The 14,694-nt window shown below is 41.5% G+C and overlaps 1 protein-coding gene across 1 annotated transcript in view; it reads left to right on the forward strand.

Moving 5' to 3' along the window:
- The first annotated feature begins 669 nt into the window (after positions 1-669).
- The window catches only part of ST6GALNAC5 (ST6 N-acetylgalactosaminide alpha-2,6-sialyltransferase 5), a 163,747-nt gene continuing 149,722 nt past the window's right edge, over positions 670-14,694 (forward strand). Inside the window, exons 1-2 of the mRNA XM_053655468.1 lie at positions 670-836; positions 1,610-1,852. Of these exons, the coding sequence (XP_053511443.1) occupies positions 822-836; positions 1,610-1,852 (258 nt within the window). The 5' untranslated portion in view covers positions 670-821. The remainder of the gene's footprint in view (positions 837-1,609; positions 1,853-14,694) is intronic.

Here is a 14,694-nt window from a genome sequence, read left to right on the forward strand (position 1 = left end):
ATGATGTGTTGAATGTTTTTGCACTTTAAAAATCATTTAGATGAACATGAAAGACCTCAAAGATCTGATAGCAATATCAATTGTAATATTTAAAACAAGTATTGAATAAAATAATTTAGATTAAAAAATTATGATGTAAAGATTGCATGAGAATAACTGGATTTGAAAAGTCAAATTAAGGGAGAATATGAGAAAGCTTAACATTGGAAAATGGAAACAATAAATAATTTTTTGGAAAAATATTTTGTAATAGATTTCCCCGTGCTAGGAACATAAATGCAAAAGCTACATATGGGGCAGTTGGCATTTGGGCAGTTGACTTGTTTTTATCAAAATCACAGAAGGGAAAATTTAGTTTGCAAATTTTCAAATGGGAATCACGCTCAGAATCCAGTTCGGTTTTCCCTTTTTTTTTTTTTTAATTTGATGATTTCATAAAAGATAAATAAGCCCTTTGACCAAGAGGTGGTTATACTGCCACGGTTAACTCTCTCGCCCCAGAAATTCCACTAGGCTAGAAAGAATATTTGGGGGCGGGAAAAGGGGAAAAGAGGTCTTTAGGACCCAGCAGGCGGCGGCAGGCGGCAGTTGTGTAGATCACTGAGAGACTACCAGGGTCCGGTTCAGTTTTAATTCTGTCTCTAATCTCTGCAACAGCGGCGCTTCCTGGGTCCCGAGGCTCGCCAGTCAACTCAGCCACCGGCGGCCGCCTGGCTAAAATAAGAGCCGCCCGTGCCCCATCACCCATCATGGAAATCCTCCAACAAAAAGTAGCCCCGGACGCATGTGCCTGAGGATTCCGCACAAAAGAAGTGCCCAAAATGAAGACCCTAATGGTGAGTCATTTGTTGCAACTCCTCTGGGCAAAAGCGGGGACCCGTGGGCGCTGCGTCCCTGGGGTGCATGGGAGAGCTCCAGGGGCACCTAATCCAGCGCTGCGAGGTCGCCTGTTACAAAGGGATAACTTTCCACCTGCTCGGCGTCCCCTCACGATTTCTCGGTTCTGCGTGGGTAGGAATCCCGGAGCCGGGATGGAACTCGGGTGGCCCCGCTCCTGGATCTCCGCAGGAAGTCTGAGGGACCAGCGGAGAGCTGGAGTGGTGGGCGCAGGGCTCGGGGGATGGGAGATGCTCAAAACCAACCGCCTGGCAAAAACTAAGAGGGGGACCTTTGCAGACTTTCTTGCTTTCCTTGTATTTCAAACTTGCAATGATCCCCTACGGGTCCAGAAAGAAGAGGGTGCAAGGGCTAGAGATTTCCAGCAGGCGAGTTGACGAGAGGGCCCCCTTCCCAAAGTGCAAGCCCACCCCTGCCCTCACCGCTGGCGCTCTCTCCCACCAGTAGCCAGGCGCCGCGCACCACCTGCCCTCTGCCGAGAGATCTGGGAGGTGGCGTCGGCTGAGAGCAGCTACACACCGGGAGCATCCCCTGCGGTACCCACGGGAACTGTGCCACTTTCGGCCGGCTGCGCGCAGTCGAGACCAGGACCCTGGCCAGTTCCCGCTCCAGGACCTCCCCCTGGCCAGTCTGGCGGTCCTGCGGGCGTTTCCAGCCTGCGCGCTCCTGCTGGGTCGGCTCTGAACTGCTCTCTGCTCTCTCCCGCCCGCAGCGCCATGGTCTGGCAGTGTGTTTAGCGCTCACCACTATGTGCACCAGCTTGTTGCTCGCGTACAGCAGCCTCGGCGGCCAGAAGGACCGGCCCCCGCAGCAGCAGCAGCAGCAGCAGCAGCAGCAGCAAACAGCCGCCACAGGCAGCGCGCAGCCGTCGGTGGAGATCAGCCCCCCGTCACGCCCCTGGATCCCCGCGGGACCGCGACCGCTGGACGGATACCTTGGTGTGGCGGACCACAAGGTGACAGCTTTCTCGCCAGTCCGCACGTCACTCAGCAGGGAATCCCGCACACCTGAACCTGCCCTCTGTTCCTGGGGCTGGGAGGCGCCGTGAGTAGGTGCCATTCGGACTCCGGAAGGCACAGTGGACCCGCTGGGGTGGGGCGGGATAGTTCCTACTTGATATGAATTCCTGTTTGAAAAAGGATGCAAAGTTTTTCAGGGAATAGGGATGGAATGAGTGAGCCCCAAAGCCTAATTTCCTAACAGGAATGGGCCCTGGAACCATAATCCTCTGATCCCCATCATTTCAGCTGCCGGGGACGGGGGCGGTGGGGTGGGAGGCCGCACGCAGGTTTGCTGCGCGCTGGGGTTTGGCTGCCCAGTCGCGCCCAGGTGGGAGGAGTGTCCCTGGAATGGTGCGAGTGTCAGTACTAGCATCCGACCGCTAACCTGAGGGTGAGCAGCAGCTAGTCCACCGCCGCTGCTCTGGCTCAAAGATTCCCCTCAGATCCGTGCTTCCCATGGCTCTGAGCAGAAGTACCACAGCCCTGGGGAGCTGGTGCCCAGGCGGGCGCGGAAGGCTGGAGGCGCAAACTCAGTCTCCATTGGCTTGAAACTGTCATTGAGGGCCTGTTTTCCTCTGCCTGCCGGGAAGCTGCTACATGGTGTGGCTAATAATTAATAAGATTTTTTTTAAAAAATTGAGCCTCCTGTCCCTGGAATAATGAATCTCTGGTTTCAGTGTGTGAAGCCTCTGGGAAAATCCTAATCAAGTTACCCGATTCTGAAAAGACAATTTAATACAGTTTAAATGTATTCCCCATTATTTGAATTTGCTAATATGTTTTGATTAAAACACAATTCCATTCTCTGTCTTCTTTATAAAGCTAGAGGTTTTCCTGAAGCCACCCAACTGCTCTGCTTTTTTTATTACTAGACCTTACAGTTGTGAACCAAAGTAATATTCAGCAGGTGATCCTTTTGTGTTAAAAGACTGCTCTTACCCTACCTGAAAAAGTCAAACTTTTTAAAAGTAACAAGAAGGGGAAGGGTTGTCGAGGAACGTGTGTGAAAAACCCATGGACAAAGCCAAAGGAGGGTCGGATTGAGAGTGAAAGGTGTAGTGAGGCAGGGCAAAGTGGTGACGAGAAAATGGAGACAACTGTACTTGAACAACAATTTAAAAAAGCAACAATCAAAATATTTCCGTTCATTTGTGCAATGAATAATGCTAAGGATTTTGGAAGGTACAAAAGAATTTAAGGCAGGACCCAGGCTTTGGGGGGATCTTTGCCTGGGGTGGGGAACTTGCCATGAAGTATAGATGGGTGATGATGATAGATAGATGATAGATAGATAATAGATGATAGATAGATAGATAGATGATAGATAGATAGATAGATAGATAGATAGATAGATAGATAGATAGATAGATGTAAATGTATAAGAAGTGCAAGACATAAACTGTTAGTACACTTGGGTATAGAGATGACAAGGATCAAGGAAAGTTTCTTCAAAAATGTGGAACTTGCACTGGGAGGAATTCAGAGAAGCCGAAAAGAGGAAGATATTTCATTGGGAATTGATTTGCGGGAGGGGATTGGTGGTAAGCTCAACATCAAAAGTGGAGAAGACCATCAGTTTTACAATTACAGCTTCAGTTTTCTAAGTTCTTGATTGATTACACACTTTGTGTCTGCACGTGGGAGAAACTGAGAAGGGCTGGAGTTCTAGGAAAGTTCGGACAGCAGCCTCGGACAGTGAGTGGATGTGGTGATTGTGTGTAGCTGGTATATGATGAGTATATTGAACTTGGTGGATCTTCATGGTGATTGTTTAGTAGAAATAGCTATTAGCACGGGTGGAGTTTTGATTAATAGGGGTGTCGAAAGGTACATTTGCTGCAAGCTTTGGTTAGCCTTTGGGAACATATTCGTAATACTTCTCTTCCCTGTGCCCTTCTGCTGGACAGACAGACACCAGCTAAGAATGCTGGTGACCCGATGCAAAAATATGATGCCCTCATGTTTGTTTTCAAAACAGTGCTTCTTCACACAAACATGTTGGATTCCATTTTCAATGTATCAGAGCCTTGTTTCATTAAAATGAAGAGCAGGTTTTTTGGGAGAATGTTGAAATTCTATATAAGAAAGTTACATAATCTGTAGTAAAGAGTTTTATAACCTGCACATATCATGTGTATGATAAATATGTGTGAATGTCCTTGGAATTGCTAACAGAGAGTTATAAATGTGACCAGGAATATCTTGGCAGATAATTAATAATAATGAAATTCTATCATAGAAAACCCACATCTCGCAAAATTCCATTCCCAAAATGTTCAATAAGGTTCATCCCACCCTAAGCAAGGGAACAAATGCAAATCTTAAAATCTATGCCCTCTTTTTAGGCTTCACCTTAATTGTCCTACTGAGCTATATGTAAACTTCTGCTCAAAATGCAATCTTCAGCCCTTTTTACTGTTACTATTTAGCTGGCTAGAAATTAGGCAGAGTTCCATTTCTGATGGCTGTCTGCGTGTGCATGTGTAAAATGTTTTTGTATTCTTCAAAAGGTGCTGTTTAATCGGGTTTATTTAGAACCCTCCCATACTCTTGCTTAGGCAGAGATTTGTTAGAATATTACTGAGAATTTTTTTCAGTTAACACTGGGGAGGGTAAAAATGCAAGCTCTTCTGTCCCTGTTACGTTACCAGATGATACTGTGATTGCTTTTTTTGTTTTTTGTTTTAACTCTCACATCAGGCCTTAGAAAAATTACAGGATGTGCTGAATGCCATGACCAGCATGCCATATGCTACTGCATATTGAATCAGAATTCCAACAGACTTTTTATTTGCCATTGATTTAGAGATTCTGGAGAGAGTTACAGCTACTATTTAGGAAAATGTTCACATCTCCATGGCCAGAGGTCCCAAAGACTGCTGAATATGTAGTGTTTCTGTTCAGTTATATGACGGTATTAACATTATAACTCCAAGGTTAAATTCAACAGGTGGTCCTAATCCCAAGCACCTGAATTTCACAAATTACAGCCTGTCTGCAATGATAGTCTTGTCTCAGATGGCTGCAGACTAAATTACTGTTGAGATTAAATCACTATGTGCTTTTGTTGAAAGACATGCTGCAAGTCAAGTCAGTGATGAGCAATATGTGTTGAAGCTTAAAATATCACTTTTCATGGTCATATTTCCGGCTTCCTTTTTTACAGACTATGTGAGCTGAAATCATAATTACAGCAGGACCAAGTGAAGGGTACTTGCAGTTTCTTGTGATAATGAAGGCATTCATTTTCTGTTAGATTCTTTCTCTCCATTTCCAACCCCTTTCCCCCAGCCCTTTTCCCACACGTTTCCACCAGTTCATTTCCATCTCGTTACATGTTTGTCATTGCAGCGAGTGCATCTATATCTTGCCATTACTTTCCAGGTTCCCATTTTTAAAAGCCATTGATTTCCAACTTATTGGCCAGACACAAGCAAAGAAGCCAATTTTCACAGCTTGGGAACCTTCTGCATTTAGGATTGCAGCATAATATATCACCAAACTGAAACACACGCGGACACTCAATCAAGCGGCCCTCTGAGGAAAGCCCCAAGTCCCCTGAGCAGAGTGGAAGGGGCATGAAGCACCACTTTATTTCCAGTCTGGATCTGGTCTGGGCAGATAAAGTCATTTGCCATCTGGTGGACTCTGTGAAATGAAACTGTGAGCTGATTACCATTTCCAGTGGACAGGAGCCCTTATCACAGAAGGTCTATTTGTCACCTGGATTGCCCTTTTCTGAGATGGCTTAGGAAAGGCCAGTGATCAATGGGGTCTGAGGCTGAGCTGCTATCTCCTCGCTTCAGTAGTAGCTCCCAGGAATGGATTTTATACATACCTGTAACAAGCTTCTTGCTTCTTTCTTTGCTTCTTTCCTTCTATCGGTCTTGGTTATTTGAACAAAACAAACTGCTTAGAGGTGATAGTACTATAACTATTAATTGGTAGATGTACATTTGAAATAAGACAAATCAATGCCAGAGTTAAAAAATAATTCAAAACCAGGGAGAGAAAAGCACATGCTATGTAAATTACTTTGAAATTATGATATAAGTATTCTGCCTTTAGGAAAGCATACAGATTCTCAAATATAAGTTTATACCACTTATTAAACTCTATTTTATGGTATTGGATTCATCCAATAAGTTATAAATAACTTGGACCTTAAGTAAATTCAAAGTGAGCTCATTTTAAATGCTCACTTATTACAAAATATAATCAGCCAATGATAATGAAATCCTTTTTACACAAAGCATCAACCCAAAGGAATCATGTAATAGATTATTGTTTTTGTATGGGTGAGGCATTGAAATGATGTGATTGGTTTGGATGAGTTGTTTATGTAACATGCACTAAAATACTTAATCTTCCTTAATTTTATGAGAGCTGGGAGCATTTATCCAGCTCCCCACAGGAGGAACCCCAAGATACCTCCACACCAAAGCCCAAACCACACCTTGGGGGTAAATCTGACCTGGCTCCCTCTCAAGTATCTGGCATCCTGGCCTCCTGGCAGATCCTGAAACACTTATTCTGCTTCAGGACCCGTGTACTTGCTGTTCCCTCTCCCTGTAAAGCTCCTGATTAAGATCTTTTGCTTGGTTTGTTTCTTCTGGTCATTCAGCCCTCAGATCAGATGTCATCTTCTTGTGGCCTCCTCCTCACCAATCTTTAAACATCCCCTTCCTTCACAGTAATTCTCTGTTACATCAGCTCGTCTTATTTTCCTTATAATTCTTACTACCTGAAATCATTTTAAAGTTTAGTTGTCTACTGTTTATCCTCCCCTCAAGAGAATCTAAGCACTGTGATAGCAAAGTATTTGTTCATCTTGTTGACCAGTTTAAGTTTAGGCCCTAGAGCAGTGTTTGGTACTTAGTGGGCACACAGTAAGTATTTATTGAAGAAAAAACAAGAAAGGAGGTGTGTGGGGGGAGGGGAAGTGTGCCAAGAAGGACAGAGCCAACTCACCTTATGTCAGGTTCTTTCCCTACAAGAAACATCAGTGTAGTCCCAAGGCTCTGGTATGCCTCATCTTCCTTAAATTTGGTATAATAATAATATAACAATGGGAAGGAAAGAGGCAATTATTTAAAACTAAGAACCTTTGGGAGTGAGGTTTAGGAACCTATACTTTAACAGGCTTCCTTTACAATTCTTGTGCACATTAAAGTTTGAAAATCATCATTCAAAACATTTTTAATCATCACAATGTGTAGTTCTACAGCTAATTTGTTTCTGGGTTTTTTAAATTAATCATTGCCCTTAGTAAATATTCACTGAAGGCCTAATAATTGCAAAATTGGATATTCTGGAGAAAGAACACAGTTCCTACCCTCAAAGAACCTTTGATCTAATTGGAGATAAAAGACAAAGAGGCAAGAAAGGTTAAATAATAAAGCAAGTGCTGAATAATAATATTAAATCAAGAAACAATATATCAAGGCACTGAGACTAAAAAAGAGGCAATTTCTGTGATCTTTCTCTTTTATAAAACAAGTTCAGTACTATTATTACCTTAGAAGTTATAAAACATTCAAACTAAAATTTTGTTACTTACTAGCTCTTTTTAATACATATGTGTTTGTGTTATATATATATATATAAATGTGTGTGTGTGTGTATATATATAATTTAGTATATGACATACAATGAGTAATTAGTAACTTAAATATCAAAGCAAATTCAAAGTGAGTTGATTTTATTAAAAATAAACAACCTCTTTATGATTTTTCTTAGGCATGGCAGAGGGTCTCCCAAACTCTTGAAGGGAGCTAACCCAGTTACCTTGTTCAACTATCTTTGTAACACATGGCATGGCGACCGTATTTTCCAAACCAAACCTCATGACCTGTGCCATGATGAATTTGAATGTAATTGTGTTGGCTACAAAACAGAATATTTGCAGTCAGACCTGTCCTGGAATTTGGGCATTTGTTTAAGAGAGGACTCTTTATAACCCTAGGGTCAAGTGGCAGCACAAGGTAATTCCTGTCCTATACTGGGGTAAAGGGAGATTAAAGATTTTTTAAAAGACTTTGGAAAATTAAAACCTATCATTAATCAACAAATCATTTCAAAAACCTCCTATACATGCTCTTAGAGCAGCTGAGAAAGAGCTTAAGGATAGGAAGACAAGGAATGATGATATCTTAAATAATAATAATATTACCCATACCTTGAGAACTTGATTCAAGAGGAACTATCTTGGGAGTCAGTAAATTTATGATCAAATGATTGATGAAAACTTGGGGGTGGGGACTTTTATGAGATATACTCGGATTCTTCTTGACAAGCTCTTTTAGCCTTAAACGCTTAGTCTGGGCCTGGGACAAATAAATATTTTTATTGCATGCTCTATTCAATGTGGTTTCCCAAATAAAAGTCACAGGCATGTATATTCTCAGTTAGACAGCACGTCCGCAGGGAACCCTTTCTGACTTGTAGCCCAGTCAGAGCTCAGCTGTAGGTTTTGTCTTCATAGCCAGGATCCCATGATAATACTTATTCTGGTTCATTGTCATTTCTTACCTAAAATTGTCTGCCTTCCCCATTTGACAATCAGCTCTTAGAGGCTGGGGATTTCTTCCCTCTTTTTTTGTCATTGTATTCTCAATCTTTAATAAAATGGCTCTTGGATAAAAATTTGTTGAATAAATGAGTATATCTATATAAAGATTTTAAATGTCTTGCAAAATAAGCCTGCATTAAGAGTGTCTGACCATTTGGAGTTCCTGAAAATGAATCATATCATAAATAACTATTTTTCCTACCATAATTTATAGCTTTGTAACTATTTCATTTCTTCATTCTGGTACTTATCAGATCTTTAAAAGCATACTCAGAATTTTAGGACTAAAAGGAAAACTTAAAAATTATCAAAAGGAATTCATGAGTGGTCACGTGATTTGCCCAAAGTTTTGTGTTAGTGGCAGAGCTGATTCTAAAATGTGGATTTCTGGTGTGAAAATCATTATATCATAAGGGAAATTCAGAGTCAATATCTTCTAAGCAGTGACTCAACATTATTTGAACAGAATATATTGAAATAAAGAGCCTGGACCTACCCAATTATTGGAAAGAAATAAATATTTAAACACCTGCTCTGAAATGAATACTAGAATACGCTTCTGGATAGTTAAGAGCTTCTTCCACCAACCACTGACTTAGTGATGGGTACTTCTTAAAACCTACATAAAATGTACAGTAGCCATAAAAATGGAACAATATGCAAATTGGAGTGCCTTTAAAGAGTAAACTAAGCCAAAAGAAGTCTTTTGTTTAAGTATTTGCAGAAAATGCCCTGACCAGACCACTGATTTAGCTGAATTATCTTCTCCACTGTGTGGGAAAAAACATCATAAGGAGACTCAGTTAACAGAGGGTCTGAAGAACTGCCATTCTACAAGTGATCATCCACTCCTCCTGGATTCTAAGATGTAATCCGTACTCTGAGACAGAATCCCTTCAGGCAACTAAGAAACCATTTTATCTATGGTAGAGGAAAGTAACCTCGATAAGTTGTAGCTCAGCATGAAAAGGAAACTTTTATTTTATTCTCTTTGAATAGCTAAGAAGGTGTCCGTAGTGTTCTGGGAAGCTCACAGATTCTGAAGATACTCTGGCACACTAAAATGCAGAGTTAAAATGTTTTTTATGAGAAAGCATATTCTGGAAATTAATTGCACATATGGGACTTCTCTACTGACTGAGCTGCAATCTTGCGTTTCTAATTTACAGATCTGTTCATGTTCCTTGCATGTTTCTGATGGCTTCCCATTGCCTGAAGCATCAAGTTCAGACTCCACAGGAAGGCTCCCAAAGCCCCGTCAGGGGCTTCTCGAAGGCCCTGTCAGGACTACTTCTCGAACCTCACCTCCCTCAGCTACCCTCAGCCCACGTACCTACTCCCCTGTGTTCCACACACACTGGGAACACAGCTTGCTGTTTCACACTTACCTGCTTTTCCTCCATCAAAGAGTGACCTTTCTCATTTTATCCACTGGTGAAGAACTGATCATTCATTAAGAGCTAGCACAAGCATCTCCCTTCTAAAGTTTTCCCAGATACATCCCCTGTGCAGGGTTGACACCACATTCTCTTACACTTGCAATGTGTCAGTCAGTCACATATTGACTGGGTGCCTGCCGTGTGTTACATACAAGGGAGAAAGGGAGAGGAAGGACTTGGTTCCTGCCCACAGGACAATCGCTGTGGAGGAAATACATGTTACAATGACTGGACCTTTGTAAGTGCTGAAGTATTCTCTGTATCTTATACATGCCTCTAATGACAGCGTATTGTGATTATTTGTCTGCACGCTTGTCTCCCTGACTAGCTGTACCTTCTTAAGGCCAGGAACATAACTTACACATCCTGCTAGAAATACCTAAAACTGTACCTTACACACGTCAAACTCAATAAATCTTTGTTGAACGTTTGGCAAACAGAGTCCTGCTGTAGTTATATGTAATAAGAAGAGATTTGAACGAGTCCAGCTAATAGACTCACTAATCATAGAAATGACAGAAGTGATGAGTAGGGGCAGAACCCAAGCAGCAACAATGAATAAGGTATGTTTGACTCCACAAAACTTACAGCTCTGAGAAAGACAGGTAAATACCCAAAAATACAGTGCAGATTTGTCCATTTACAGGCTACAGAGATCAGATTTTATCCCAAAAGCTTTGGGGAAGCCTTTAAAAGGTAAATTAGAGATGAGACTCCCTCAGATGTGTATCTCAATGTATCAGCATTGCTTCGGTGTGGCACAGGTCAGAAAGCTCTTAGGTTATAGGAAGAGGGACCAGTTAGCAGATTGTTGCTATGACCTTCATTAAGTGATGTTGGTGGCCAGAGGATAAAGGGACCTAAGGTTTCTGCCCTGGCTGGTATGGCTTCGCTGGTTGGAGCGTTGTCCTGTGGCAGAAACCAAAAAGTCTGCGTTCGGTTCTCAGTCAGGACACATACCTACATTGTGGATTCAATCTCTGGTTCATGGCACATACAAGAAGCAATCAATCTATGTTTCTCTCCCTCTTTCTCTCTCTCTCTCTCTCTCCCCCTCCCTCCCTTCTCCTCTCTCTAAATTCCATAAGCATGTGCTCAGGTAAGGATAAAAAAGAAAAAGAAAGGAAGAAATGGACCTAAGGTTTCTGCCAACCATGATTTTCTGTCATTGCCCATCCCGTGTGTGGGCACAGACAATCTGAATGCAGCTTTCAAACAGCAGAAGGTTAGTGGTTCGAGACTGAGTCTGAGTACTTAGTGAAGAGAGTGTGAGGATGATGCCAGATGGCATTCCACTTTTGTCTAATTTTGAACCTCACTGTGCATCCTGGCACCACATACTGACTTGAGCAAAAACAATGGTGTTGTGGTTAAGGCTGGAGCAGGCTGTCAGCAGAGACTCCACAATGTATGCTAGCTATGACAGGAAGTAAACCCACCACCTGCAACAGAGCAGTAGGCTGCGGAATGAATGTGCTGGAAGAAACTTTGTTATGTAATAGTTCTACTGGGGGAAGCTTTATTCTAGAATAACCTTGTCAAGGGAGACTCGGTTGCATAATAAATCTTACCCGGTATAGATCTGTTGAAAGTATGGGTGGAGAGTAGTTTCCTCTCCTTTTGTTTCCCACATAGTTATAGACAGCAGTTATCATTCTTTTCAATCACTTAAATTTGTTAACAACTTCTAAGAAAAGTAAAGTTTCTAGTTCCCTTGCATCAGAAGGAAATTGGCCATAAAGTAATGTAAATTTGCCAACAGGGAGTCTGATTCCTAATTCATTCATTTGGTTGGGAGCAAAGTTATGTTTACCTGAATGAACTCTGGTTTTATGGTTACTTGGCAATGTCACACCTGCCAGGCTGCTGTGGGGGATCTCCAGGTTGTCTCCAATTACCTGAAGTCGTATCTGCTTCCGCTCTGTACTGCGAATCTAAAGCTGGTTCATTTCCTTTTTACTCTGCTTGTTTCAAGTTTTGAACAAAGTGCAGGAAGTAACATTCTTCTGTATTCCAGATCCTGGAGAAAGGAAAAAGGACTGTAGGATCTTGAATGTTCCCTGCTTTACTCTTATTAACAACTGTGTGTGGTTTTTGGCTCTGTTTGAAATATGATGGGTTTTTAATCCAAAAGTTCAGAAATAAAAGTCAGAGAGAGCTGTCATGGAGAACAGGATTTCCCAATGGAATGACCCTGTAGTAGTGAAGTGTTAAGACGAAATCATTGGACTCAGGAGCAAGACTAAGGACCAGAGTGAGATGTTAACATCAGTTGCTCCGGGTCTTTGGAAGGCAAGTATGGGTAGTTTATCATAAGCTGTGCAGTGTCTACAAACGGGTCACAGTTATTGACATTATTACATTTGAATGGGGACCTGAGGTGCTGTTGGATAACAGAGCAGAACAGGCATGACTTCTTCAGAAATAAGTCCCTCCGACTAGGACTCATAACAGTTGTTTTTGTTTTTCTGGAATGAGCTCCATTGTGGCTATGATGAAAAGTCTCAGGTCATCCAGGGAGTTAGGAATAGCAATATCAATTGGTCTGCTGAGTAAAGACTATCCTTAACAGGCTCAATGAACATTCTGATGGTGTCTCACTCTTCAGAAGTTTGAATTATGGAAAAGAGTCAAATCACACTTTATGTGTCTTCCAGGGTATTCTGCCAACCAGCAACCACCAAAACGTAGTAGTTAGTATTTCACATGAACTATGCCTGTAGACCATATTAGAGATGCCTTCTGTCCTTCCTCTGCATTATTCACACTAGACCATGTTAAAAAATAGAGAAGGGAGCAGAGAGGCAGAGTGCTAGTCCTGAAAACAAACTTAACCCCCACTCAGTTGTAAACACGTAATACTGATCTCAAAATGGCGAAAGGTAGGAAGAAATAATTATTCATAAACCTACTACCAAGATATAATTACTGCTGATAATTTAATGTATCCCCTTATAGATTTTTCGTACATATCGAATGCGTGTGTATGTGAAATTTTAATATCCTCCCTTTCCATTTTGTATTCACATATGTGGGTCTATGGGGTCCATGTGTACACAGTATTACCAACAAGATGGGATCCGTGGAATAAAGAAGGGCATGAGCAGCACTGTTAGATCTTAGTGAAAGACCTGTCTTATTTAATAGCTTAAAATCAAAATATTTTCCAATTAGAGTTAGAATAATTAGGAAATGCATGTTGATCGTTGTGGTGAATTCTCCACTTATTAATCCTCAAGCTGTAGGCATCTCTCCACTAACTTAGAAAACACCTTTCTTTCCCTGGTGTTTACCACCCTCCAGCACTTTTTCACTGTGGCGATGCCTCTGTCCCTACCATTCCTTCTCCACCATTTGCTCAGCTATAGAACGTTTTCTAGAATTTGTTTTAAAAATCATTCCTAATAGTCCCTTAATCCTTTTCGTCACCTTTCTCTAAATTTCCTCCAACCTATCAGTAGCTATTTTGGCAGCTTAGCCCGTGGCTTCAAGGGCACAACTAAGGATCATGGGCTCCATCTTCACAGTCCCTCTGGGTGCGCCCTTTCCAGCGCTATGCCTCATGTTGGCCTTTATTTTCTAGGATTCCTCCCTGGGATTTAATCCCCTATCCATATATAGTGCAGGTCTCACTTCTCGTTTATATACTGTACAGCTTTACTTTGACATAACTGTCTTTCCTAAAAAATTTTACAGCACAAATATTTATCATCTCTTTAATTAGTAAACTTTTATGCATTTCTTATTCATTTTCTAGTTTTAGAAAACACTTTTTAATTCTTTTATCTTACTTTAACCTACCACTTATTAAATTCTACAACTGTTGTTTTCTACTCCTTTTTTTTCTTTTGGTACCCGATGATTTCTGTGAGCAACTCGATTTCTTACATTTTTCAAATATGTACTGGCTGTTATTTCTTGATTTTGGCATAACCTCAGAACTCTCATTACTCTTCCACTCCACAGGTAGAATAATTCTGTCATTAGAGACTTCAGGGCCTGCCTCTCTCATGACGGCCAACTGGCAGGGGATATATTTTACACATCTTGGTTGGTGGCTTCCAAGTAAAGGAATATGTCTGAAAACATGTAATCTTTGCCAAAAGCTCCTTATCTAATCAGAGCTTTGTGTTGCTGCCTGAGCTCTCTCCTTTATTTTCCAAGTTACAACATCACTTAATCCTTCCCATCCATTGTTTAAATGTTTTTATTGTGGTAACACATACATAACATAAAATCTGACATTTTACCCATTTTAACTATACAATTTAGTGCATTAATATTCATAGTGTTGTCAACCATCACCATTATCTGTATTCAAACTTTTCATCACCCCAGAGTCTCAATAACCTAAGCACGGTAATAATTCCCCTCGCTGCAGCCCTGGTAATCTCTATTCTACTCTGTGAATGTGCCTATTCTGGATATTTCATAGAAGTGGAGTCACTCAATACTTGTCATTTTATGTCTGACTTATTTTATAATGTTTTCAAGATTTATCCATGTTGTAGCATGTCTCAGAAGTTGCCTCTTTTTATGGCTGAATAATATTCCATCGTATGCATAAACCACTGTATGGGTTTTATTTGTCCGTTTATCTTTTGACGGGGACTTGCATTGTTTCCACCTTTTGGCCATTGGAAGTAATGCTGGGTTGCACCTTGGCATTGTTATTCATTTTTGCAAGTACCTCCTTCACTTTTCCCTCCTTCCCATCCTCATGGCAACACCTGAGTCCTTAGCTCCCTCACCTCACACCCGTGCAAGCCACCCTACCCCTTAGCTG

This window comes from Artibeus jamaicensis, unplaced genomic scaffold (assembly GCF_021234435.1).
Source record: "Artibeus jamaicensis isolate MK-2021 breed Jamaican fruit bat unplaced genomic scaffold, CSHL_Jam_final scaffold_1019, whole genome shotgun sequence".
NCBI lineage: Eukaryota > Metazoa > Chordata > Mammalia > Chiroptera > Phyllostomidae > Artibeus > Artibeus jamaicensis.